The sequence below is a fragment of the Oryzias latipes genome, chromosome 23 (genome assembly GCF_002234675.1).
Source record: "Oryzias latipes chromosome 23, ASM223467v1".
Classification (NCBI taxonomy): Eukaryota; Metazoa; Chordata; class Actinopteri; order Beloniformes; family Adrianichthyidae; genus Oryzias; species Oryzias latipes.
Genome location: NC_019881.2, coordinates 9,306,585 through 9,333,474, shown reverse-complemented (window position 1 = coordinate 9,333,474; position 26,890 = coordinate 9,306,585). Strand labels below are relative to the sequence as shown.

The 26,890-nt window shown below is 40.6% G+C and overlaps 1 protein-coding gene across 6 annotated transcripts in view; it reads right to left on the bottom strand.

The window, feature by feature from the left end:
- sbf1 (SET binding factor 1) overlaps positions 1–20,539 on the bottom strand; it is a 60,157-nt gene extending 39,618 nt beyond the window's left edge. For all 6 annotated transcript variants that reach the window (XM_023952679.1, XM_023952683.1, XM_023952680.1 and 3 more), the window contains exons 1-2: positions 20,326–20,539; positions 2,528–2,613 (exon numbers count right to left, since the gene is read on the bottom strand). In XM_023952679.1, coding sequence (XP_023808447.1) covers positions 2,528–2,613; positions 20,326–20,380 — 141 coding nt within the window. In that variant the 5' untranslated portion in view covers positions 20,381–20,539. The remainder of the gene's footprint in view (positions 1–2,527; positions 2,614–20,325) is intronic.
- Positions 20,540–26,890: the final 6,351 nt, after the last annotated feature.

The window sequence follows — 26,890 nt, the reverse complement described above, 5'->3', positions numbered from 1 at the left end:
ACAAGTCCTTCTCTCCTTCCTTTGTGTCTAACCTGTCATAAAGCTCATCGTAAGCTTTCTGTTTGGCCTTTGCCACCTCTCTCTTCACTCTACGCTGCGCTTCCTTGTACTCCTGTCTACCTTCCTCAGTCCTTTCTACATCCCACTTCCTTTTAGCCAACCTCTTCCTCTGGACGCATTCCTGTACTTCCTCATTCCACCACCAAGTCTCTTTACCGTCTTTCCTCTTTCCAGATGACACACCTAGCACCTTCCTACCTGTTTCCCTGATAATCTCTGCTGTAGTTTCCCAGTCCTCTGGAAGCTCATCCTGACCACCCAGGACCTGCCTCAACTTCTGCCTAAATTCCTCACAAGTTTCTTCATTCTGTAGCTTCCACCACTTGGTCTTCTTTTCTGTTTTCCCTCTCTTCTTCTTCCTGACCTCCAGAGTCATCTTACACACCACCATGCGGTGCTGTCTGGCTACACTCTCTCCTACCACCACTTTGCAGTCATTAACCTCTCTCAAATGACCTCGTCTACATAGGATGTAGTCCACCTGAGTACTCCTACCTCCACTTCTGTATGTCACTCTATGTTCCTCTCTCTTCTGGAAGTAAGTGTTGACTACAGCCATTTCCATCCTCTTCGCAAAGTCCACCACCATCTGTCCCTCCAGATTCCTTTCCTTCACACCAAACCTGCCCATCACCTCCTCATCACCTCTGTTGCCCTCACCAACATGCCCATTAAAGTCTGCTCCAATAACAACTCTCTCTCCTCTGGGAAAACTCTCTATGACCTCATCCAACTCACTCCAGAATCTCTCCTTCACTTCTAACTCACAGCCAACCTGTGGCGCATACCCACTGACTACATTCACCATCACCCCTTCAATTTCTAACTTTAGGCTCATCATCCTGTCTGAGACTCTTTTCACCTCTAGAACACTGTTTACAAACTCCCCCTTCAGAATCACTCCTACCCCGTTTCTCTTCCTATCAACACCATGATAGAAAAGTTTGTATCCTCCTCCAATACTACGTGCCTTGCTGCCCTTCCACCTTGTCTCCTGCACACACAGTACATCTACCTTCCTTCTCTCCATCATGTCTGCCAGCTCTCTGCCTTTCCCTGTCATTGTGCCAACGTTAAGAGTCCCTATTCTCAAACCTATGTTCCTGCCTTTTCCCTTCTCTCTCTGGCCACGGACCCTTCTGCCTCCCCTCTTTCTTCGACCAACAGTAGTCAAATTTCCACCGACACCCTGTAGGTTAACAGCATCGGTGGCGGTCGTTGTTAACCCGGGCCTCGACCGATCCGGTATGTCAAAAGTGTTGTGGATGATTCGCATGGTTATTTTGGCAATTTTTACGCCGGATGCCCTTCCTGACGCAACCCTCTCTATTTATCCGGGCTTGGGACCGGCACAGAGGCAACTGGCTTGCAACCCCTGTGGCTAGATTCAGCGGGATACGTTTTATGAGCATTTAAAATGTTTGGGTACAAACTGGCCGGAAAGTTGGTAGAAAAACAGCTCCCAATTAATGAATTCCTAACTATTTGAATGAATTAGAAGTAAATAAAGAAGTATACGGGGAAAAGCGTGGATTTAAAACTTGTGATTACTTTTAGTAAACGCGTTCAGCTACCTGGGAACAAGCTCCTCTTTTCCTATTCTAAGCTGGAAAATCAAGTGCAGCTTTCTAAGGTCTTAAACTGATGTCACACGGCCACATTTTGCACATTTTCCAAGTATGAAATGTCTGTCTTTTGTGATACATGTGTAATATATGTAATTGATAGGCGTTTCTTGTGTTCGTCGATGTTCACAGAAGTCCGTCGAGAACTTCGACCTACAGGTCTTTACGTGAATTCGAATTTGAGCTGTTCAACACTTATGGTCGGTTGAGAATTGCGCAGTTTACGCGTATTATATGTAGTTTATGCACAATTATTATGCAAATTTTGCGCAATTGTGCATGATTTTTGTGAGATGCATACCCAACCAAATGTTTGGCTTTCCACGACCGTTCCTAGTATGTCTAACAGGCTTTTCATGCATGTACCACCAATGTATAACTTTTATTTTGCATATACGGGGCACATATCATGTTGAAATTACGTAATTGATGCACGAATCACTAATGAATTGTATAATAAAATAATAAACAGCGCAATAATCACCCACTGTTCATGTTCTACATTTGTTTACATGTTCTTTCCCTGGTTTATTCGTACTTCTGCCGTGGTTTTAACGTGGTTTATTCATGATACATCTCTCAAAATTTCACATAAAGATCACAACCTTTCTCACTTTATCCAGGTTTTTTCACGTACGACCAATTTTCACCCGTGCAATATGCACAAAACGTACTTGGTGACTGTCTGACACGGCCTTAACTTGAAAAATGAAATTGAAATGAAAAATCTAAACACGTAAATGTTTCCAGAGATGAAAAACTGTAAATGCCTTCATACTAATTGAGGTTGATAATGGTAAAACCTGTGGTCCAGGGGAGAATCAGCATCAGCACTGACTTACCAGCTCAATGCCTTGAGGAAAGGGACTGTCTTCCCAGTCTTTCTCAGGGAACCGTTGGAGAATGCAGCCTTGACCCTCTCCCTCCACTGCAGGAGGACACAACAGACGGAAGGAGGCAGAGGTCAGTCTGGACTGTTCTTGTCTGTTTGCTTTAATAATCTCATCAGAACTAAAAATACTAAACTTTTTCAGGTCATTTTTAAACCATTAAAGCCCTTCAGGTCTTGCTAGTGAAAGGTTGGTGTCCTGCAGTGATAAAACAATAATTTTCTGTCACTCAGGACCTCCAAAAACATTCCAGTCATTTTCAAAAAATGATTAAAAAAAATCTTAAACTTTGGAAAATGTAAGCAGCATCTAGTACAGCTGCAGTTTAGACAGGTGTTGGTGAGTTTCTTTCCTGTTTATTCATGCTAATCTGTGATTAAAACAGAGAAATGGCTTGTTTGCTGTGATTATTTTAATTGTTTGTACTACAGCTGCTTTTTTTTTTAAAGATTAAAGGGATGTTTTATGATTGAGAGCTGCTAGTTAATGAGTACATTTCTGCTGTTGGAAAAGGCTTCTGCTGGCCATGGCTTATCAAAGCAGCCCAAAACACAACAAAGACTGACTTATGTAACCACAACAGGCTCGTCTTTCAGCCTGGTTCCAGCTGAAGCCCGGCAGGCTGCTTAAAGGCACCATTCATTCACACAGAGAATACACTTACATTTCCCGTATAAAGGAAGAGAATCCAGACTACCAATCCAAGCACTGTGCTGTGCTGAAAGGAGGATGTCATCAGCTCTAAGACAAACCCTTGCATGTACAGTACTGGAAAAGACCCAAGGTAATAGAACAATGCCTGTGTGCCTTTGTCAATGACACATTAACAGAAGCCCAAATAACACCCAGCATGAAGCCAACAGGCTCTAGGAACTCACAGCAAACCGCTTACATCCTTCTTTCCGGCACTGACACTTGTCACACAGTAAATAAAATATTCAAAGACCTCAAAGACCATTTACTGGTTATGCACAGTACTTCGTTTATATGCAAAATTGAGAAAATGACTCATTAGACCCATCAGCTGGACCGGCTGATGCTTTTACTGTAGCACTCTGCAGGATCCAGGGGAACAGTGCACCAACAGCAGACTTTAGCTTTAAATGTGCACCAATTCTTTAAGGAAAAGCCAGAGAAAAAGGCGCTTCTGTTGTGATTCCATTAAAAAATAGACAACCATAGCAGCTTGTACAAGCATCTTCCATTACAGGTTTGCTGTGGATCAAAAGGTCTCCAAACACAATGCAGCCCTTTTATCTGCTGAACTCAGATCCAAAATTTAATCCAGGTGGATCTTGCAGGAGAACAGCCCTGACAGCCAGACAGATGTTATTCCTGATTTTCAAAGAAGCTGCTATCAAAAAATCCCAAACATTTTGTTTATCCTTCCCTTTTTTTAGGAGTTTGACATGAAGTTGCTCTAACTACTGTCTTCGTTCAAAGGGTCTATAGCTAAAGCCTAAAATTTAAATGTTGAATATTGTTCATTTACTGAAAATCACAGTCATACTGACACTGCAGAGGCCGGCTCTACGATGATGTCATGAAATGGGTGGCACCCACAAGGAATGAAAGACGGAGCCCCAGAGATCGAGTTGTCTTACTTCTGGGTAGGAAAATGAGCTGAGAAAATAACTCACAATTCAATTAAAAAATTGCTCTTCAGTGTGCCTAAGGTAATATATTATCATTTTATTGATATTGTTTTCTATAAAAGGCTAAGGAATCGCATGGTAAAGGCCCATTAATGAGTCAAACCTAAAGTGTAAATGCAGCTGGTTCCGCTAAATTAAGCACAAAACTGCCTTTAAGTCAGAGATGACTAAAAAAATGTAAATAAACAGGAAACGTTAGTTCACAGTAAGGATTTCCTTCTCTTCTTACTTCTCCTCAACACAACAGAGTCAAGAGTGCTGCCATAACTCTGCTGTCCCACAGCACCTCAGGGTCAAAAACTTGCACAACAATCAAGGAGCAACATTTGAGGGAAAACGAACAGACTGAAACTGAACGGGCTTTTACATCTGATCAAACATACATCTGTGTGTGCAGCTTCTCCACTTCTATACATCAGCTCCTTTACATCTAATAGTAATGTTTGCTTAATGCTTAGAGTTTGTTTTTTTTACTTCAACAGTGTTTGTTGATGTTAAATCCATAAAAATTACAGCACACGAGTTCAGTATGAAAGGATGCATCACATGTATTCCTTCCATAATGTAGGCATTTATAAAGCTACAGAGGAAATAAAATATCAGCCATAAGACATATGGTAACTTATGAATCTTTACAACTTCAGAGAGCTGAGATGAACCTGTCAGCAGCCACTTTTACAAGTCTTTTGAATGAACAAGATGTAATTCAGTTCGTGTCAGAAGATAAAGAAAATGAATTGTTTTAGTTAAAACCAGATTTTTTCTCAGATAATGTGCTTTACTTGGGCAGGTACAAAAACTAACCTGATCAAAAGTGAACCCTCACCTGTCTGAAAACACTAACCACTTTGAAGTGACCCCTGATGAATTTCATTTACATTTAACACAAATACACTATCCAGGGAACCAAAAACAGAGCAAAGATTGGAATATTATGGATTCTGATCAGAAAAACAGCCCACCGCACCAAAATCCAAAGAAACAGGAATAAAGAACATGTTGAAGAGCCTCCTTTGAGCAGACATATACGTACATATCAGCCAGGTTTCACTTTTACTCATTTGAGTAAGCAGCTGCTGTAACTGTGAGATTCTCCATGCAGACACAAAGATTCACGCTGGAATGAGCTAAAGCACAGACACACCCACCTTCAGGAGTCAAACTGACAAGTTTCTTACTGAGATGTTTAGGTGGTCTTAAGCAGTTCATGAAGCCCTGCTGGATTCTGCTCTTCTGTCAATGTGTGTGAAGGTACAGACACAATGGGCACGTGACGACATTTCAAGAACATGCTAAACGCGGGTTCTTGGACACAAGTATAGCCCATGATGTTCACGCTGGACAAGCAGGAAGTGGGTTCTTATTCCTTTGTTACACCTACAGTTGATAATTTGGTACGAAATGTCAAAACCGTGAAAACCTGGTGAATCTTGCTCCAGGCTTTACTGTCACAGCTTTATTCCGATATAATTCCAGCCGGACACAAACCACAATTATTAATTTCTCCTCCAGGATCAATTTTCTTTTTTTTTTCTTTTTTTTTATAATCGTGTCCTCTCTAGCAGCTTAACAAAGAGTTCAGAGCTGAAGGCCTCTTGCATTGGAGAGATTATACTGTTACAATAGGGGGTTATGAATCTTCGGACACACTGGGTGTATATTTGTATAAACCCCTTTTGGATTTGAGGTTAAAATGTATCTATATTAATTATCTTTGTATACATTTCCAGTTCGACCTGATAGTTAAGAGTAGAGAGAAAGAGAGAGTGGGATGTTAGAGATGGGGGGATACGGGTAGAAAAGAAATGGGGGGAAAGAAGGAGGTTAAAAAAAAACAAAGAAATGGGGGGGGGGTTGAAAACAAAGTTGCTGGAGGTTTATTCTTATTTAGGTTTACTGTCCGCACACACATTCAAATGTTCCAAACATACCTGTTGGCTCTAAAAACCTGAGTGTTTGTGTTCAACTGTAGTAGATGATGGAATGTAGAAAGAGGGGGAGTGCTCAGTCAGTAAATACAGACGGCCTTCATGAACGGGTGATTTCAAAGAATGAGCACAGTAGGGGTAAAAAACAGAACTAAGTTTACCACGGAGACATGAAAACGTAATAATGATGCTGTGTTTTAAATCTGTTGGCGGTAAGATGACAGGCGGAGAATTATGAGCGCGTGTCTGTGGACGGAAGGTGAGTGGGTGCCTGAGTGGGAAAGCACAAAGCGAATCCTCGAGCTGCCGCAGACATTTATGACTGCACAGCTGGTTATTTTGGTCATGCTTTTTGCATCACAGCGGCTGACATTTATGACGTTAAAAGTTCCGTTTTTTTAATAATAACCAATCAAGGCGAGATTAGACCCAGACTTTCTCTCTGTTCAATATAAAATATGAACAAATTTTAAATGAATTCTACAGCTGCTCAGCATTCTATTACCTGGGGCTGAAAAAATGAATAATGATGCTGTCCAATTGAGGAAATTTATATAACTATAATTAGCATACTAATGCAAAAGTAAGAACATTTTCCTTTTACCTGCAATAAAAGCATCATAACAGAATGAACTTAAATTACGTTACTCAGATTCTGTCTAATAATGTAAGGAAAGATGAATGAGTCAAAATACATGTATTTATTTTCATGTCAATGGTTGAGAGGTTCTAAGAAATATTGCTAGTATGTTGTTCTGACATATCCAATCCTATCGCTTTAGGTATGGCAAACCACAAGTGCAGTGCTATTTGTTTCAAACATAGTAGAAATAGTATTTCAACTTATTTTCCTTGTGCCGTATTGTTATGAAAGCTATTTTTTAAGTTAAAGCCAAAATCTTTTTAAAAAAGCTTTTTGACCTGCTGTTTGTGAATAAAATATCATTTCAGATCTATGGGAAATGTTTTGTATTTCTTTGAATTAGAGTTCACATTATAGTTGTTAAGGAGAACATTTTGAATTGGCCCTGAACTCAGCAAGTTTGCCTTGAGTAGAAAATATCTGTGAACCACCAGGAAAACAGAAAAAAGAATATCATTGCTTTTGCTTTGAAAACAATGACCATTCCCCCACAGTGATAAACCCTGTGGAGTGGGAGGCTCTGGAACAGGGCTGGTCAGGTGCAGATAACAGTCAGCAGGTACGAGAGTGTAAAAAATTGTTGATTAGATAAGACAGTTCTCTTAAAGTGAAGTATGAACCAACAACATTCATTATTGAGAAGGTCCTGTTGTGCAATAGAATATGAAAGCAACAAGACAGCTGGAACATCATCACATTATTACAATGTTCTTAATCTTTCAGAACTATTATATCAAAAAATTACGTTTGCTTCCGAGTGGAAACACTAAAAACCTGGATGCACTACGTGAACTTGATGTGTAGTAGCAAGAGCAGATCTCTTTGAGACAATACAGTGATCCCTTGCTATAACACGGTTTACTTTTCACGGGTTCGCTACTTCACGGATTTGCATCGTGCATTGTGATCTGCAATCTGATTGGCTAAAGAGGCACTCCACTTCTTCTCTACCTGTGCGTCAATAACGCTGCAGTTTAATATGTGCACGTACGTAAATCAGCTTGCCAAATTTTCATTACGCAGGTGCAAATCATCTTTGCAATTTCGAGTTTCTCAAAACCCATAGAAAAAAGAGCGACTTCAACTGCCAATCATTATGTTCTTCTCCCGATCAAACACACACCTGCACTGCGGGCTTCAAATGAAGAAAACACTGCAGGATGCAGCGGCTCAGTCTGAAGAGCAGTGAAATACACCCGAGTCACTATTTGTCCCGCTGTACTTTGTATTTTTTTCATAATCATTTTAAATTTTCTCCCGTTTAATCCAATTACTCGGGTCGCGGTGGGCGGGGCTAATCTCCGCGATTTGAAGCCTTCTGTTCACATTGATGATTAAAATTATTATTTGACAGTAAAGTACAGAAGTTATTTGTTGAAAAAACCTTTCTAAATTACTTTTATTGGTGAAACCAAGGCGTTTTATTGGTGAATGCTTGAGCCTGTAAAATGGTTTGTTCTTTCTTTTCAATGTATAATAGAGTATTTAATTGTATAGTAATTGTTAAAAAAAATAAAGGTTTCTACTTCACGGATTTTGCCTATCACGGGTTCTTTTTGGAACGTAACACCTGCGAAAAACAAGGATTTACTGTATACTCAAAAATTTAACAGTAAAAAAAACAGCCATAGAAAGATGAATTCATGAGCTACTCCCATTTAAAGAAAATCGCAGCTTGAGAAATGACCTTTTTATGCAAATGAAGGTTTGACTGCAACAGCTGTTGTAACAAGGTGAGCAGTTTTTTTTTATTAGTTCATCTCAGGCAGGAGAAGTTAATCGAACAAAACCTTGTCAATTTATAAACCTATAATCTGTGTAGAACAACAGAGACCGCATCACTGCATTTTCATGCTCTGCTAAAGTCTCTAGAAAGTCAGCAGAGTCAGACTCTTAAACCTCAATCTTCACAATTTTCCCCAGGATCTGCTTCTAATAGAAAATATTTTTATATCTGGGATTCCATTATATGGCCATATCACCCAGCTGTAGAGATAAAAATGACATGTTTCCATTCTCCACCCAAAGAGAAGCAGACTCAACTACTGCAAGTCAGAATCAAAACTTGGACCTCGCAACCAACCAAAATGAGAAAACAAGATGATTCTGGTCACACGAAACAACACTGAAAACAACAGAAAAGAGAATTGAAAAGATAAAGATGCTGCTGAGCAAGGACGCCTCAGTAAACTGTTCCTGTGTGTTTGTAACCACATCTGCAGCTTTATGCAAAGCAACCTTTTTATGTTCAGTTCGTCTGAGCACCAATGTCGGCTAAACTGTTTTATTTGTTATCTTTCTGCTGCAGGTATATACTATATTTTTATACAGCACAAATATACATAACAAATGAAGAAAAATCACCTGTTAGGGTTCTCAGGTTGTACAATAAAAGCATGACAATCTTTACACTCAGCCAAAGTAACATTTTTACAATTGTTAGGATCTACAATTCTTTTTTAATAAATCAAGAATTTTTTATTCCAAATTCCCCTCCAAATTATTCCAGTAATGCTAACTAGTGACAGACTATGTTGTAAGACTGTGGGTGTTATTCCTCACACTGAACCTGGTTTGTGCGACTGTGCTGAACCTGACCCTACATGCAGAACTTCAGCAACAGAAACTGAACTGAAAGAAATCATGCAGCAATAACAGCATTATCAGCATGTTTGGATAAGATCTCCTGAAACATTACAACGATGAAGAAGCCCCTGGGTGAAACAAGATGATATCATTCAGTTCGGGCCCTGCACCACACCTTCTGACACAATCTGCTCAGCACACGCCAATGAGCTGCCAAAATTTATGTGTTTTCTCACACACACAGACAGCAAAGGTTTAAAGTAGGTGTGTGCGTGTGTCACTGAAACCATAAAAAATGGAGGTCCCAGACTGGTTAAGAGGAAACAGGATGCAAGCATGTCCTGTACATCTACAGAGCTTCTATGCTTATTTGCAGATTTAAAAGCATTTTATTTTTATCTTCAGATGGTTTGTCTGTGTTTAATTCCAAGTGAGAGAGCAAAGCTGCTGTTCAAGAGCAAAAAAGGAAGTTTTAAAATAAAAGCTCTGATGTCCTGGAGACAATACGGGATGTTTTTTTTTTAGTGTAAAAGCTCTTCAGCAAACTAACATCCTTCCACCAAACTAAATGTGGCACACCCATCCCTCTCTCCTCAAACTCTGGATCGAAGAGGAAAGGCTTTCCAGGAGAGGAAACAGTCAGAGAGAGCTGCACAAAAGCCACCATGATGGCAGTTCTCTGTGGAGCCATTTCCTCTTGTTCTCAGATGACAGTCATACTGAAAAGTCGCATAAGCTCTTCATTTGCTCTCGTTTACAATTACAGTTATTCATGTGTCCATGGAAAGCCATCTGCATCAGTCTGAGCCAACAGCCAGAACTTGCTGCGGGGCCATAGGCCTTGTTCACTCTTGTTCACTGCAGATCAAACATTAAGTGTACGTGAAGTGCATTTACCTAAAAAGCATAAAAATTGTCTGCTGGCATATCTAAATAACAGTTTCTCCAAGATCTGTTGGGCACAACTGGATGTGACTGTCTCCAGGCCACTGTCACTACAGATCATGAAACGAGCTGCGTGTTTAAAAACCTTTTTTTTGTTATAAGGGCCTATGTCATGAAAAATCAACTTTTTGAGCTTTTAAATTAATTAAAATTATTTTAAAATGTTGTTCATTGCTCACTGTAAACAATCCCAAAGTGGTATTTTCAGCTATTCATGCATTTCTGAGTATTCTTCTAAAAACCTGCTCTCTAAGCACCAGCCCCTCCCAATCCACAAAAACAAGTCGGTTCTCAAATTGTGACATCACAAAGTGAGGAACAGCCCCTTCCAGGAAAAGGCTGTGTTGCCAGCATCGCCTCCAGGCTAACACACACACATTTTCTCAGTGGAGCTAGCGGTGATCGGCTAAACACTTTCATTTTAAACACACAATATGCACATCCATCTTTGCAAAGGTTCGGGTGTCGTTTGTTTCTTTGGTGAAACGCTGATACGCTGCCGAGGCCAAGTCATGAAATGGGCGTCACCCACAGGGAGTAAAAGGCATAGCCTCAGAGATCAAGTAGTCTTACTTCCGGGTAAGAAAATGTGCTGCAGAAATAACTCATATTTATTTTAAAAATATGTTCTTTATTGTGCCAAAGGTAATATATTATCATATATATGGATAAAGTTTACTTTGGGAAGAAAAGCATGATATAGGCCCTTTAATCTATAAATCAAAATCAAATCCATCTTTCTTAAAAAAAACAAACAGCTTTCTTAATCTTTCTTAAAGAGCAATACCTATTTTCAATTATAGTAATTTCTTGAAATTTTTTAATACAAATGAATGATTTCGGCTAGTTTTTCATGTAAGAATTCCAAATTTGTTAATAAAAAACAAAACTCGATCAGTTAAAATTACCATTCATTTAATAAATGTCTTTCCTAAACAAAAATTAATATTTTTGAATACTTTTAAAAATTAAATATATTTATACTATGGTGCGGGTGGATCCTCGATTCTAACTGGCTGCAGGTGTGAAATAAAAAGTGTTATACCATGGTCCGGGTAAACACTCGATTCTTATTGGCTGCCGGGTGTGCATTAAAAAGTGATAACACAAAGTGATAACCGCACGCCCCAAAAAGAAGTTCCGGTCAACTATCTTAAATCTTCTGTATCACTGCACCGGCTTCTTTAAAACAACCTTTAGCTTCATCATCTGTACAAAAACAAGCGGTAAGAGGTAAACTTTCTATGTGAACTGATGCTTTATTTAACCCATTGGGACGATCAGCAGTTACCTTGACAAGGCGCCGCACCATTTAACAAATAGTCCGCTTTTTGTAAAAAAAAAAGCGATCCAAATCGGAAAAAAATACAAGAATTAAGGACTAAAAACTGGTTAATATTTATTTCATTTGTAAGTGACCATGGAAGCGGAACGGTTCGCATCGGGCTTCCACGGCATGCGTTAAAAAGTGATTATGCATACTTCGTCAGCCATTAACGCTTACATAAGCCACAGCCATAATGCACACCTAAAAAGAAGTTCCGGTCACACAGCACAAATGTTCTATATCACTGCGATGGCCTAAACGTCAGTTGGTAACAAGAGCAACAGAACCTGAGTATATTACTCCGTACACAATATTACTATCAGTATCTATAAATGTGTATCATATGGATTTTATTCCAATTATTAACATGTTTTAAACAAAAGAAAACAAACAAACACATACATAGGTCGTCATATGTTATTTCATAGTTAATCACAACGGCAAGACAGTAGATAAGACAAGTAATTTTAGTTTTCTTTAACCTTTTTGTGAATTTGATCATTTAAAAAAACCAAAATACAGCAGAAGACAAGGAGAGAAGAGATTGGAGGAGAAGGAGGTAAGAGGTGAGGAGGTGACACTGGAGGATTTGAACAATTTAGACTTTGTTTCTTTGAAACCGATTTAAAAGTTTAAATATCACAATACGGCTAACATGTTTCTCGATCTTTGCTTAAAGATGTCATCCGCTGAAAGAAGCTCAGTGTCTTTGTTTTACTTCTAAGAAAAGAGCCAAATTTTCAACATATTTCAAAATTTAGGTTATACTAAAATCTAGGTGTTGATACATCTTTACCAAACCAAGCCATCACCTTCTGTTCCAGTTAGCAGTTCCAAACCACTGGTTCCAGAAGGGAGCAAATTTTTATAGACTCCAAAATCTGTTTGAAAGCCAGATTTTACACCAAATCACTATATCTGCAGTCTGGTTTCAAGCATCTTGTATATTGCTTAATTTTATATTCATGATAAATAAGGAGGAGTGGTAACAATCTGTCATTTTGATGTTACTAAATCGTTATTTTGCACATTTTAGCCAGTGTTTGCTCATTACCTATTTGCTGTTGTCATTCCATTGCTGAGTTAGGTCAAGCAAACCCAAGTCAATAAGTCCCTCCCACTTCCTGCTTCATTCTTTCGGTGCAGAACCCAATGGGTGATGTCAGAGATATTCCGGCCAGTGTACGATCTATAGTTCAAACATACTGAGAACTGATTCTTCTTGACAAGGAAGGACAGAACCAAATAAGAAGCCTTTTAGAAGAAGTGGGAAAATTGCAAATGGTTGATTAAGCTCCACCAGTTTGACTCCTTAATGATATTATATCAGAAAAAAATACAGGTCTTTCCTAAACTGTTTGGAACTTTTGGAATATAAAAGTTTCAGCAAAACATCTGTGACCGTGAACCAAAGGAAGCTGGCAGGTCCTTAAAACTGGATGCATCTCCATGTTTCAATACTGGGTGGTAATTCCATCAATCTCAGCTTTGCTTTTGAAACCAAAACATTTGTCTTTACTGCTCCCTCACTAATCACTTCAGTCAAACATTCGTCTTTCCTCTTCCACTTCCACTAAAGGCCTTGTACAGGAAGTTTCATCTTGAAACTTTAACATCCAGTAGTGAACATAGATTCTCATTATCAAACAGGAAGCAGGCGAAGAGACGGAAAAACAATGGAAGCAAACAATGTTGGTTTGAACTGGATCCTGACCTCAATTTTCAGACTCAAAATCAGAAAATTAATTAAACAAAGAGGGACTTGCAGGAGTAGAGTATATTTTAAAATACTCCATTACCTTTGCTTACAGATGAGTACATCTTAGTACAAAGCAGTAGCCTTAAGGGCAGATGAAGAGCTAAAAAAAACTATTGAGATCGGAATTCATTGAAACGATGAATCCTCTATGTGCAGCCAGTTTGAAGCACTTCAACCATGATTTCAATAAAGCTTTAAAAAAGAAGCTCTATTTCTGGGGGAGGGGACCCCGCCAGGCAGTAAACATGGCACACTAGCATTGGCATTAAGCCAAATCCTGACCACTGACTGTCCTTTAATCTGTACACAGAACCAATAACCAGCATTATGTGCGATTACAGCAGGAACAACCAGAATGTGGAAGCAGATTTAAAAAAACAACAACACACATTTGAACTGGGTGCTGGGCCCCCATAGATGAGACTTATATTACCAGTTTTTGGGTACTTTTAACTATCTATGTATAAAAGACTAAAATGAGAAGGAAAAATAGAGAAAACCCTGTAGCAATAGAAATGAAATATTAAAACAAATACAAAAATTATTGCTTTAAATAAGAAGATTTTAGCACTACAAAATCTTCATGAGGTTTTGTAGTAAAAAGACCCTTTCTATTGAAAAGACACTACATAATCTGACTGCAGGCTTTACAGATCTCAGCAAGCGAGCTCCCTATCAGTAAATCAGCAGTGTTGGCAGCTTGCTAGAGTTGGCTGTTGTGGATTTAAGCGACTGCACCCCGAAGCAGCCACAGAACCGACTGCTTTTGTCCCGAGAGGGGATGGCTTCATTCTCCAAATTCCATGGCCACCATCAAAGCACTGAAGAGGGAGGCGTCCTAAACACAGCCACCGCCAGACAAATGCTGCAGTGCTGCTCACAGAGGATTGTTCCCTCATTTCACAGACCTTTACTTTACGATATACAACTTAATTGAACTACAGAATATTAAAATGTACTATTCAGTTGAATTCAGACTCTCAGAGGTGGTCTGCATTTGCAGGGTGTGAATTCCTGAATCTGAATCCCTCCCCTAAGGGGAGGGCAGGGCTGGGACCCCGAGGCCACCGTTTCCCTAGTTAATAGCAAGCCTTAGCCATCCGCAATAACACACTTGCTACAGCTAATGTTATTGTTCCTCCTCAGCCAGCAGTGACAGCTGGCAGCAAAAAACTGTTGCTTTTTCTCTCGCATCTTAGGTTTCTGTATTACTGTCATTAAAAGACGGCACATTCAGCAGCTTTTAAAGAACATGAAAACTGTCTGAACACCCAGAAATACTGCTGCACTAGATTTAAACTGAAGCACTGCTGCACGCCACGTGGAAGGAAACGTTTCCAGGGTAACACAGTAAACACGTGAGCTGCTGCCAGCAGAACCCAAGCTGGCAGTCCATCTGAGCATCCTAATGCCAAAAGACTTCGACAGACACACACAAGCATCAGTGTGTCATGGCTGCAGCTGAAACCAGCATCCCTCTGTCTCCCCATGAAAGGTTGATTGTGGAGACTATTTGTGGAGAGCCGAAGAGCTCCACTTTGGAACATTAGAGGAAGTGGCTGCCCACAGGCAGGCAGTGCTGGCAGCAGCACACAAACCTCTCTGCACCAAATGCCTGATCTTCACCCTCATTACTTCATGTCTATATTTGAGGTGGATTCCTGTACATTTGTCACACCAGATTATTATTCCTGACTTTGTCATATTACTATAAGCATTCTGCATTTGGGATCTCCCAAGTCTTCATACTGCCAATAAGCAAATCCACTCAGTGCTGCAGTGGGTTAATACCACGTCAACAATAAAGAGAGAAACACAAAGATGCACACACGCAGTGCATGAATGAGTGCCTCAAAGATGAAAAGAAAGAAAGAAAGAGCACAGGAAGTCCTTCAAGCTGCAAATGATCTTTGTCTCAGTGAGGCAGTATGGTAGTGCTTTAATAACACACACATATTAAAACTGATATTGTGGTCTGAATCATTCAGAAATGATGAAAGCCCAGAGCACACCTCTAATCCTAAAATTTTCCAAGAGCGTATCCCTGCTCAGATGCAGTAACGTCTTTTAATACAATGCAGGGAAGACAACTGGCTGATAAGAATGTATTTGTAACTGTTCTACTACATTTGGAGTTGAAACACTAAAAAATCTCAACGCATCTATAGAAACATGTCATGCTGCAATGAATGCACTGCTCTCCTGTCAGCAAATGCTAAGCAATTTAAGAAACAAAAAAGTATACTGTAATGCTGAGATGTTAATGAAAATGTGATGTCTACATTCTTTTTCATTCAAACAATGTCTGTGGGTTAAACACAAACATAAAATGGAAATTCTATAAGTAATTACACCAAATTGATACTGATATTTATAAACACATACTTTCTGTAGACATTAATAAAATGAGTAGGGGGCTGCACGGTGGTGTAGTGGTTAGCACTTATGTCTCACAGCCAGAAAGCCCTGGTTCAAGAGGACTTTCTATATGGGACTTGCCTATTCTCCCTGTGCGTCTTCTCCCCATGCATGTTCTCCCCCATGCATGTTCTCCCCATGCATGTTGTCCGCATGCCTGTTTCTCCTGTGCATGTTCCTCCTGTACATGTTCTCCCCGTGTATGTTCCCCCCGTGCATGTTCTCCCTCTGCCTGTTTCTCCTGTGCATGTCCCCCCCGTGCCTGTTCTCCACGTGCATGTTTCTCCTGTGCATGTTCTTCTTGTGGATGTCCTACCCGTGCCTGTCTCTCCTGTGCTATCCCCCCGTACATGTCCCCCCGTGCCTGTTTCGCCTGTGCATGTCCCTCCGTGCCTGTTTCTCCTGTGCATGTTCTCCCACAGTCTAAAGACACTCTTCACAGGTTAATCAGTGACTGTAAATTATCCCATATACTTGAATATACTGTGTATCTCTTGTGTGGACTTCTGTAATGGACTGGATAGCTGGGATAGGCTCCAGCAACCCTGTGATGCCAAAAAGGGGATACACAGGTTTGGAAATGGACGGATGGAGTTTAAGTTAAGATCTGCATGGTAGATACATAACCCCTATTGTTAAAGTAAAATATGTCCAACACAAGAGGACTTCAGCTCTCATCTGTTTGCCCATCTGTTGGACAGGACAAGTTTAAAAAAAAAGAAAAAAGATCTGCATAGTAGAACAACACAGTCCACAATTTTCAACATCCATTTACCTCAATGTAATGTCATGTATGCAAACAATGCTGTGTAACCTTGGCCGTTTTATTATTTAAAACATGACTCACTTTACAAAACGGCTGCAATCATACATAACCTTAATTCCAAAAACACTTACTGCTCCAGTCTGGGGCAAATCAGTAGAAGTCCTGCAATAAACTCACTCATACAGAATCCATATAGCACTCAGTCTTCAAAGATTCTCCAGACAAATTCTCTACTAATACCATCGTCAGAAAAACTTGCAAAAGCTAGCTGGTTGTGACAGCGATGCAGTCCCTATGAGAACACACACACCTTGGTGTAAAAACCCCCCATGGGTGTCCTGACAGAGGCCAGGAAACTCCAAACACTTTGCAACACAGCAGCAAAAGTGTTCCTACATTAAACTTGGCTTTATTTGACTGGTGGTTAGTTGTGACCATCAAGAAATCCCAGCAGCATTTTCACCTGCTGCCAGACAAAAAAGCAGCTGAGCAATAAACATGTTAAAAAGTAAGTACGGTGATTATCTGACCATTGTTGTCCTGTTGGCTTCATCAAGCTGGGACCTCCAGCATGCATTGGGGCGGTTTGCGGCAGAGTGTGAAGCGGCTGGGATGAGGGTCAGCACTGCTAAATCTGAGGCCATGTTTCTCGACCAAAGAAAAGGTAGTTTGCCATCTCTCAGTGGGAGTGAGGGAAGAGCGGAGCGGGAGATTGACAGGCTAATTGGAGCAGCGTACCGTCGCTGTACCGGTCCAGTGGGGTGAAGAGAGAGCTGAGCCAAAAACAATGCTTTCAATTTACCTGTTGATCTTCGTTCCAGTGCTCACCTATGGTCATGAACTCTGGGTCATGACCGAAAGAACGAGGTTCCGAATACAAGCGACTGAAATGAGCTTCCTCTGTAGGGTGGCTGGGCGCTCCTTTAGAGATAGGATGAGAAGCTCGGTCACCCGGAGAGAGCTTGGAGTAAAAAACACTTTTCCTCTACATTGAGAGGTGGCCATTTGAGGTGGCTCGGGCGTCTAGTCCGGGTGCCTCCTGGACGCCTCACTGGGGAGGTGTTCCGGGCATGTCCCACTTGGAGGAGGCCCCGGGGAAGATCCAGAACACGCTGGAGAGACTACGTCTCTCGGCTGGCTTGGGAACGCCTCGGGGTCCCCCCAGAGGAGCTGGAGGAAGTGGCAAGGGCGAGGGAAGTCTGGGCATCTCTGCTTAGACTGCTGCCCCCGCGACCCAGTCCCGGATAAGCGGAGGAAGATGGCTGGATGGATGGGTTATCTGACAAAATTGCAACTCTTTTTGTCAATTTGGAGGAAATAAAGTACACAAGTTAATTATTGGTTAGTTGCTAGTGGCCAAAATATTTATATTATAGATGTTTTATGTATTGTAGATATGTATTATGTATTATAGATATAGACGTTCAGCAGCATATGAATGTAGGAAAAGTAAAAACCTGCAATACATAAGATATGTACTTGATGAATAAAGGTCAATAGATAAACCATTAAGCAATCTATAAACAAAGAATAATTTCATAGAAAAGACGTAAAGACCAGAATATCTAGTACAGAGTTAAAAAAAAGACAACAGCATGCCCAGTTACAGAGCATTCTTAAGGCTCATGCATCTTTTAGTCAACCGTTATAATAAAGAACTTCCCCTGTAAGGTGTCCACTTCCCATGTACAGCCTCACTACAATGGACAACACCCTGCCAGTTGTGCTGTGTGAACTGCAGAGCTGAAAAGAGTCTGTACGTCTGTGGGAGTGTCACACTGTCCTGAATGAGACCCACACACCAAATCCTTTCCTGGTTTCCACACACAGGGGACAATCTGGACTCCAACTCTAAACAGAAGTCTCCCTCGAGTCTTCGTCTGGCTTCCTGTTTAGGCCTCAGACTGTAAATTCTATTGGCTGCTGGCTCTTTGACACAGTGAGGGAATCGCTGTCAAAACACAGTAATATGCAAGAGACCCTTCCTCAGAGTACCACACCCTAACACCACGGACCCGAACCCAACAAACACAAGGCCATGTTGGTTCTAAACTGAACTGACAGTCCAATGTCGAATCTAGGCTGACAACAATGCCAGCAACCTGACACCTCAGTTTCTCCTTGTGAAACCAAAGGATCACTGACCAAAACCAAAAATCAAAAATGTAGTCAGCAAAAACTTGAATTCTCGACACTCGACAATCTCAGCTGTAAATACTCCTAATGCCTGTGCTCGTAAAAAAGGAGTGTGACAAAAACTCGTCTCCTTAAATCACTCACAGTAACCTGACAAGAATTACTGAAGACAGGAGACTGACAGAACTGAGAGGAAAAGCTGCACACAGGAAGTGCATGACACATGACATCACAACGGTGCTCATCACATTATTGAAAAGTATCTGACTGCAACTTAAGATGAATTTGATGCTAAAACCCTTTCATTTTTAAACCTGACAGTGTAAAAATTCATCAAGCTGCAGCAGCCGAGGGCGAATGGCAGCATTCATCATTAACCTTAAGTGTTTGCTTTTACGAGGTAAAGAAGCTTTGATGCATTAAAGCAAGTGAGTGCAGCTTTCATGTCTGCCTCCCAGATGAGTTTTACAGCCGTGCACTGCTCTGCATACAAACTCTGCGAAACAGGAAGGAAGGTTTCTGCGCTGCGTGCTGTGTACACCTAAGAACATCCTGTATTAAACTCCCTCTGAAACAAGCTGCAATAGGCAAACCTTCTGCTGTGCAAAAAAGTTGATGCAGGCTGTCCCAGCATCCTCAGGACAAAAGCCTGCGCCTGCTTTGGGCCATGTTACACTACCTGTCAATAAATAAGTTATGAGTAAATTCCTACTGAAAATAGCAAACCGTCCCGCATCAGAAAGAGTGTGCTTCCATGGAGGACGCCGGTTGAATATTTGATGATTAAACGGGGCATACTACTGTTCAGATCTAGGCCAGGGCTCAAGCTGAAAGGAAGGGAGGAGGGGGACTCAGATAACGGTCCAAACCCCCGTCCCAAAAAGGGAGGTCCGCGGTGAGGGGGCTCAGGGAAGGGAGACGCTTTGTTTTATCCCCAAAAACCCAGCCAAAGAACCACTAAACAACACACACCAAGACTAAATGTGACAGAAGGAGTCTGACGCGCGTCTGACTCCCATGTGGAGAGGAGTCGGCTTTTTTAGGCGGAGGAGGATCTGTTTCAGCAGCAGCCCCGGTCCCGACGGAGCAACTTCGCTCCGGAATTTGGCCGCTTTTTACCGGCCTGTGCCACGAATGTGAACGGCAGACAGCGGCAGAAGATTTATTTTTACGGCGAAGTGAGGAAATAAATCCGACTTAGGTCACAGTCGACCAAACAGCAGCCCCCCCTCGGGAGCTAGCCGGGCTAGCGTTAGCTCGGAGAAAATCAAGTTTAGCTTTCGTTTGCTGTCAGCGGGCTGGATTGGCTTCTAGAACAGTCTAGTGTCGCTTTCTGTGTTGAGTATTAAAACACAAATGCGACATCTACTCAGAAATCTGCAAAAACTTCTGTTGGACTCAAACTTCAACACACTAATCCCACGAGGCCTCTACGTCCCCGGCCTATATTTGACAGGTTACCGGCTGACAGTTCCTACTACAGGTCAGCTGTGAAGTGCGTCCCGGTTGGTCCACGCCTCCCTCCCCGCCTCTTCTGGTGAGACGCCGTAGAGCTAACAGGACAGGCTAACTCACTGCAGCACCCACCTCGCTTGTCGAGGTCGTAACCGATCACGACAAAGTAGTCGGCGAGCCTGGCCATCTTCAGAGCTCACGGCGAAAGGTCTCTCTCGATAATTCCGCTTGTTTTGCTCCCGTCAATAGTCCATTTAGGGGCTGCCGGGGACAGAAACATCACCAGCGATAGTAGCATCCTTCCAGCTGCACTCCGCCGCCATACTGTCAGTGTGCCTAGCCCTGACAGCCTGGAGCCTGCGCACTGAGGGCTCACGGGGGGTGGGGGTGGGGGGGGGGGGGCAGCTGTCCCGGAGCAGCAGAGCAGGGCCCACACCCGCAAATGGATGCTAAAGTTTCTGAAAATGAAGTGTACTTAAGAAACTGTTAAATTATGTCAAGCAACATATTGGTTCCTTTATTATTTGGGTTTGTAGTATACTTTACTATTTTTCTAATAAAAAAAATAGCAAAACGTAGTCTATTTAAGTGTACTACTTAAACTACAAGCCAGTGACGTGGAGGCGGGGAGGCTGTGCCTCACTTGGTAAATATAGCTTAAAAAACATAAATAAAATAAAGTGAATAAACTTTTTTTTTAATTCAAAATCAAAGTGAAATAAAAAAAGAAATTCCATAATATTCAATCCAACCTATCAGCTTGTCACAGAGACAAAAAAAATAAAGTGTAAGAGTTTAACAGTTAAAAAAAAAAGTATGGTTTATTCTTTACAAATCGATGTTTCTTGTGAGACATGATCTCAACAACAACCTTAAAAACCTGTGGAGCTTCAATTTCCGTGATTAAATCTTGGCAGCAGTGTGTCCTTCGCAAGTTTGATAAATCAGTTTCAGAAATGTACAACCAACATTTAAATCAAGAAAAATTTGAAGTAAATATTTTGGAATTCAATTACTTAGTTCTTTAACTTTGTTCTGCCCTTTAAAAAAAAGACTGAATATTTATGTTTAAATATTTTAAAATAATTTTAATTTAATGTTTTTCTATGTTTGATTCAATAAAGTTAATTGTGTCTATAAATATATACTGAGTACTTAAATTATTTTTCTATCAGACACTCGTACCGACACGTTTTGGTGGAATACCTTCCGCCTTCTTCAGGATTGTCATCAGGTGGTAGTGTGTGACGTTTTTAACATTTGATTTATGTTTTTTTCTATTGGGTATGTAATTTTCTGTCTGGGATAGTTCAAGTGTTTTTGTTTTTTATTTGCATTGACATTTAACATAATTTCTAAGCAAGGTCTGCTTGAAAATGAGCTAAAAACTGTTTTTCTCTTATTAAGAAATCAAGAAAAAAGACCTAATTAGGCTGTGTTTTTAGGCCTGGAACTAGTTTGGTCCATCCTTGAAGAGAATAAACATCAAAAAAGGGGATAAGTTGGCTCCAAGTCAATGTGAAGATACTTAGCTGCAGCAAGTTCTGTTGAGATGAGTTATGTAAGGGATAATGCCCGAAAAGGTGTCCATTATTAGATATTAACAGACGATGTTGAAGCCTCAACCGTCTGATGCAAAGCTTTCTCAAAGTTTGTTAATTTCTGATAATGGACACCTCGCCGGGCATTATCCCACTCATCCCTTGTTGTTGTTTTTTTAGTTAAAATCACTTTTCCACAAAAAGCAAATTATTTGAAGCATGGTGGGGCACGTTGTCATGGTAACGGCTGAGCCGACACTGACCTAGACAGTGGTGGCAAAGGAAAGCGATGTATATGCTGATCGTCACAATAGGTTAAATAAAGCATCAGTTCAGAGAAAAAAGTTCACCTCTTACCGCTTGTTTATGTCCAGCTGATGAAACAAAATTTGTTTTGTCTTTCATTTAGCTTTATTTTTATAGCACTGACCTCTGAGCCTGGTTCAAGAAAAAACTTGGTTTTATTAGAATTCAAACAGTGTGAAAAATGACATAAAAATAAGTTACGACACATGTGGCCTATGTCACCGCTCAAAGTAAGATTTGGAAAAAACTGTTACATTGATATCTATTGTGTTATATTTAAATTTATCAAATATGAAACTAAGCCACTCTTTTGAAAACACAAAGAACAATTAATTGCCTCCAAGTTCATTTTCGCTGACCTTACCTATTCCATTTCAGTGAGTTGCACCTGTCTCTCTCTCTGTACGTCTGCCTTTTGTTCACAGTCCTTGGCTGCTGCGAGTCTAAACTATCTTCTCCCACCCCGGTGCACACATGCGTGCTTGGACCCCTAATAATAAGCAGCTGCTTCGGGGATGTCCATTTTTTCCACATTCTGTATTGTGAGGGGATTTGTTTGCTTTTGACACATTGTGGAAAAATAAACTAAACTAAAAAACTAAACTAAACTAAACTTGTATGTGCCAGTAACTCTGTTTTTTTTTTTTTAAATTAATCTCTGTTTAATTTAATTTAACCAAGAAAAATGTCAGGGCCCACAAAACCTAAGTAATGAAGTAACAAGGGGTTTCCATAGTCAAGTCATTTTAATTTAGTTACCAAAATTTCAAATGTAATTTGTCACGTTCCTCCATTACTGACAAAAGTCATTAAATTACAGCAATTTATTACTTTGAAATCCGTTACCCGCAACACTTCCAACAAGATAGCACAAGAGGTAAATAGATGAGATATTTTTTTCCACTATAATTTACAAAGAAATTATTTAAAAAAATCAGACAACGTTTTCTGTTTTTTTTTTTCATTTTGTGTACCATAGTTGAGGTATACCTATGATGAAACTTACAGGCCTCTTTTATCTTTTTAAGTTGGAGAACTTGCACTATTGGTGGCTGACTAAATACTTTTTTGCCCCACTGTAATTTGAATAGTCACTGTAATCTGGATCCCTCCTGCTTCCTTTTAAGAATAAAGTTGTGACACATTGTCATTACATGGAAATCAAACTATGCTGCAAGACAAATTCTCTTAACCCAGGGAAGAAGATAAAAACTGAACAACTAGGATTCAGGCTAAAACATTTTAAAAAATTCACAACATAAAGTCCACCTGAACCGCAATGAAGTTATTCAGGTTCAGAAAGTCACTGTACTTTGTTTACATTCTAATGAGACTGCAAGATAATCTCTGAATGCTTTCAGATTGCGTTGGGACTACTCCCACTTTAAAACCAAATGTAGAAAAAGATGTTTTAAATTCCATAAGGGTTACTGTACACTCATACTCACTAGCTTGTGCTGCTCTTGCCTAACAAGTAACAACATGACTAATATAGCTGTCAAATAACATTTTATCAGGCTGAATATGCACTGGCAAAATTCAAGTCACGCACTTCAAGGGAGCACTCATTCCATGCAGTGTCTACCTCAAGTTGTTGGTGGTGAGGCATGAACTCCTTCAGAGTCAGATTTACAAATATATGAACCCAATACCACTGACTGTGTTTCATATCTAATATAAGCATTGTTTTGAAAACAGAGCAGATTCATATTGGGCTGAGGAGGAATGTGAAATGTATAGCAGTTCAGTATGACTCCAAAAAACACCAAGGTGAACAATATAGAGACCCTGATTGACCAGACCATACCAAAGCATCACACAGGTGGAGAACAGGGTGGATGCGGGCTGACAAAACCGTAGAACAGGGAGACAGACATCCATGACCTTGCAAGCAGAAGTTGATTGGGACTGGCTGAGAAGGAAAAATGAGTCATTTAGCTATTGGTTTGAAATCAATTAGGACTAATTGATGAGTGGCGTGTAGAGTGAAGAAACCCAACACACCTGAAATTTAGGTAGATCTTCCTCGTTGAAATTACATCAAACCTTCACTACTTTTACAGAACTGGACTTTTTTGCAGTTTTTTTTATGACTAGCAAAGTACATTTTAAACAAAGTGAAGCTAACAAACAGGATTATTGGGCACTGACCACATGCCCCAACAAATTTACACCAACAGCTGCAGCACTGACAAGAGTATTTTCAGACTTTATGATTCACCTGCAGCGCAGAGAGGAAGAAGACAGCGACAAGAGACCTGTGATGAGCAGCGCTCTTTGCATGGCGTCTTCAAACCACTTCCTGCTTGTTGGTTGACAACCGTGCGACTCCACGGAAGTCGCACGGTTGTTGCATCCTGCAGAGCAAATTTTTATGCTCTTTTTGGACATGAGCAAACATTCATGAATCACAGATGACTGCTGTGTTTTCACTGCTTGGAAATATTGCAAGATATATAGAGAACTAGAGCAGTATGGATGCTAAAACAATACTTTTACGTGGTCAAAAAGAAATATACTCTATATTTACTTAAATCCAGTGAAGAGGAATTTGCAGAACGTTTAAGGAAATCCACCTGAGTTGTAGTTTCAGGGAAAGGTCTGGGAAATATCTGCAACAGAGGAAATATCTGCAACAGAGAAGATCCACGCATTGACTTAAAAGACTTGCCTGAGAAAATGCGTGTAGTTGGACTAAAGCATAGTGAGGGTCAAAACCTTGGTCATCAATGTGGACTTTGGCCTCAGCATGGTTTGGGCAAGTACATAAGCATGATGATTGTATGCAAACTCCACACAGAAAGGATAAAATTCAGATAGAAGAGTAAAAATGACACAAATCCAATGTAATAAGACAAGATAGCTACACTGTTGCCACTAGTGTAACTGGAATAATAATGCAGCATTTGATCAGTTGACACGCTCTTTTGTTGTTCATCCATCCGTCTTCATTTACCGCTGAATCCCCTTTGGAGTCACAGGTCCCAGCTGTTGGGTGAAGGCCCTGAACAGATCGAGGCAAGATTGCTAACCACTGCACTACCATGCAGCCTGCATGCAAAAATATGTGTCCACTGATCTGTGCTGTGAATGCAGCAAATATTCTTATAATCAAAATCTCTGGATGTTGCGTATTTTTCATTCAGTTACATTGTAGGCAGCGAGGTGAGGCACCACTGAGTTCTGCATCAAATCAGATTGTGCAATCCTTTGCAGACTGGACTGAGCACGAGCCTTTTGCTTTCAAAGTGTATGTTGTAAATGTAACGTGATAAGTTTTAAAAATACATTCCTGACATTTTTTTACGCATCTTCATTTTCCATATAATAGGAACTCAAAGATAATTCATATACAGTTTGGACACACCTTCTCCTTCAAAGAGTTTTCTTTATTTTCATGACTATGAAAATTGTAGAGTCACACTGAAAGCATCAAAACTGTGAATTGACACACGTGGAATTATATACTTAACAAAAAAGTGTGAAACAACTGAAAATATGTCATATTGGAGGTTCTTCATAGTAGCCATCGTTTGCTTTGATTACTGCTTTGCACACTCTTGGCATTCTCTTGATGAGCTTCAATTGGCAGTCACCTGAAATTTTTTTCACTTCACAAGTGTGCCCTGTCAGGTTTAATAAGTGTGATTTCTTGCCTTAATGAAATGGCAAGCAATTTTCCTGTTAATGGGGTTGGGACCATCAGTTGTGTTGTGCAGAAGTCAAGTGGACACACAGGCGATCGTCCTACTGAATACGCCGTTAGAATTTGTATTATGGCAAGAAAAAAAGCAACTAAGTACAGAAAAACGAGTGGCCATCATTACTTTAAGAAATGAAGATCAGTCAGTTCGAAAAATTGGGAAAACTTTGAAAGTGTCCCCAAGTGCAGTCACAAAAACCATCAAGAATCTGGCTCACATGCGGACTGCCCCAGGAAAGGAAGACCAGGAGTCACCTCTGCTGCGAAGCATAATTTTATCTGAGTCACCAGCTTTAGAAATCGCAGGTTAACAGCTGCTAAGATTAGAGAGCAGGTCATGGCACACAGAGCTCTAGCAGCAGACACATCTCTACAACAACTGTTAAAAGGAGACTGTGTGAATCAGGCCTTCATGGTAGAATATCTGCTAGGAAACCACTGCTAAAGAAAGGCAACAAGAAGAAGAGACTTGTTTGGGCTAAAGAACACAAGGAATGGACAGTAGACCAGTGGAAATCTGTGCTTTGGTCTGATGATGAGTCCAAATTGGAGATTTTTGGTTCCAACTACCGTGTCTTTGTGCGAAGCAGAAAAGGTGAACGGATGGAGTCTATATGCCTGGTTCCCACCGTGAACCATGGAGGAGGAGGTGTGATGGTGTGGGGGAGCTTTGCTGGTGACACTGTTGGGGATTTATTCAAAATTGAAGGCAAACTGAACCAGCATGGCTACCACAGCATCTTGCAGTGTCATGCTATTCCATCCAGTTTGCGTTTAGTTGGACCATCATTTATTTTTCAACAGGACAATGACCCTAAACACACCTCCAGGCTGTGTAAAGGCTATTTGACCAAGAAGGAGAGTGATGGTGTGCTGCGCCAGATGACCTGGCCTCCACAGTTACCAGACCTGAACCCAATCGAGATGGTTTGGGGTGAGCTGGACCATAGAGTAATGGGAAACAGGCCAACGAGTGCTAAGCATCTCTGAGACCTCCTTCAAGACTGTTGGAAGACCATTTCAGGTGACTACGTCTTGAAGCTCATCAAGAGAATGCCAAGAGTGTGCAAAGCAGTAATCAAATCAAAAGGTGGCTACTTTGAAGAACCTGGAATATTACATATTTTCAGTTGTTTCACACTTTTCT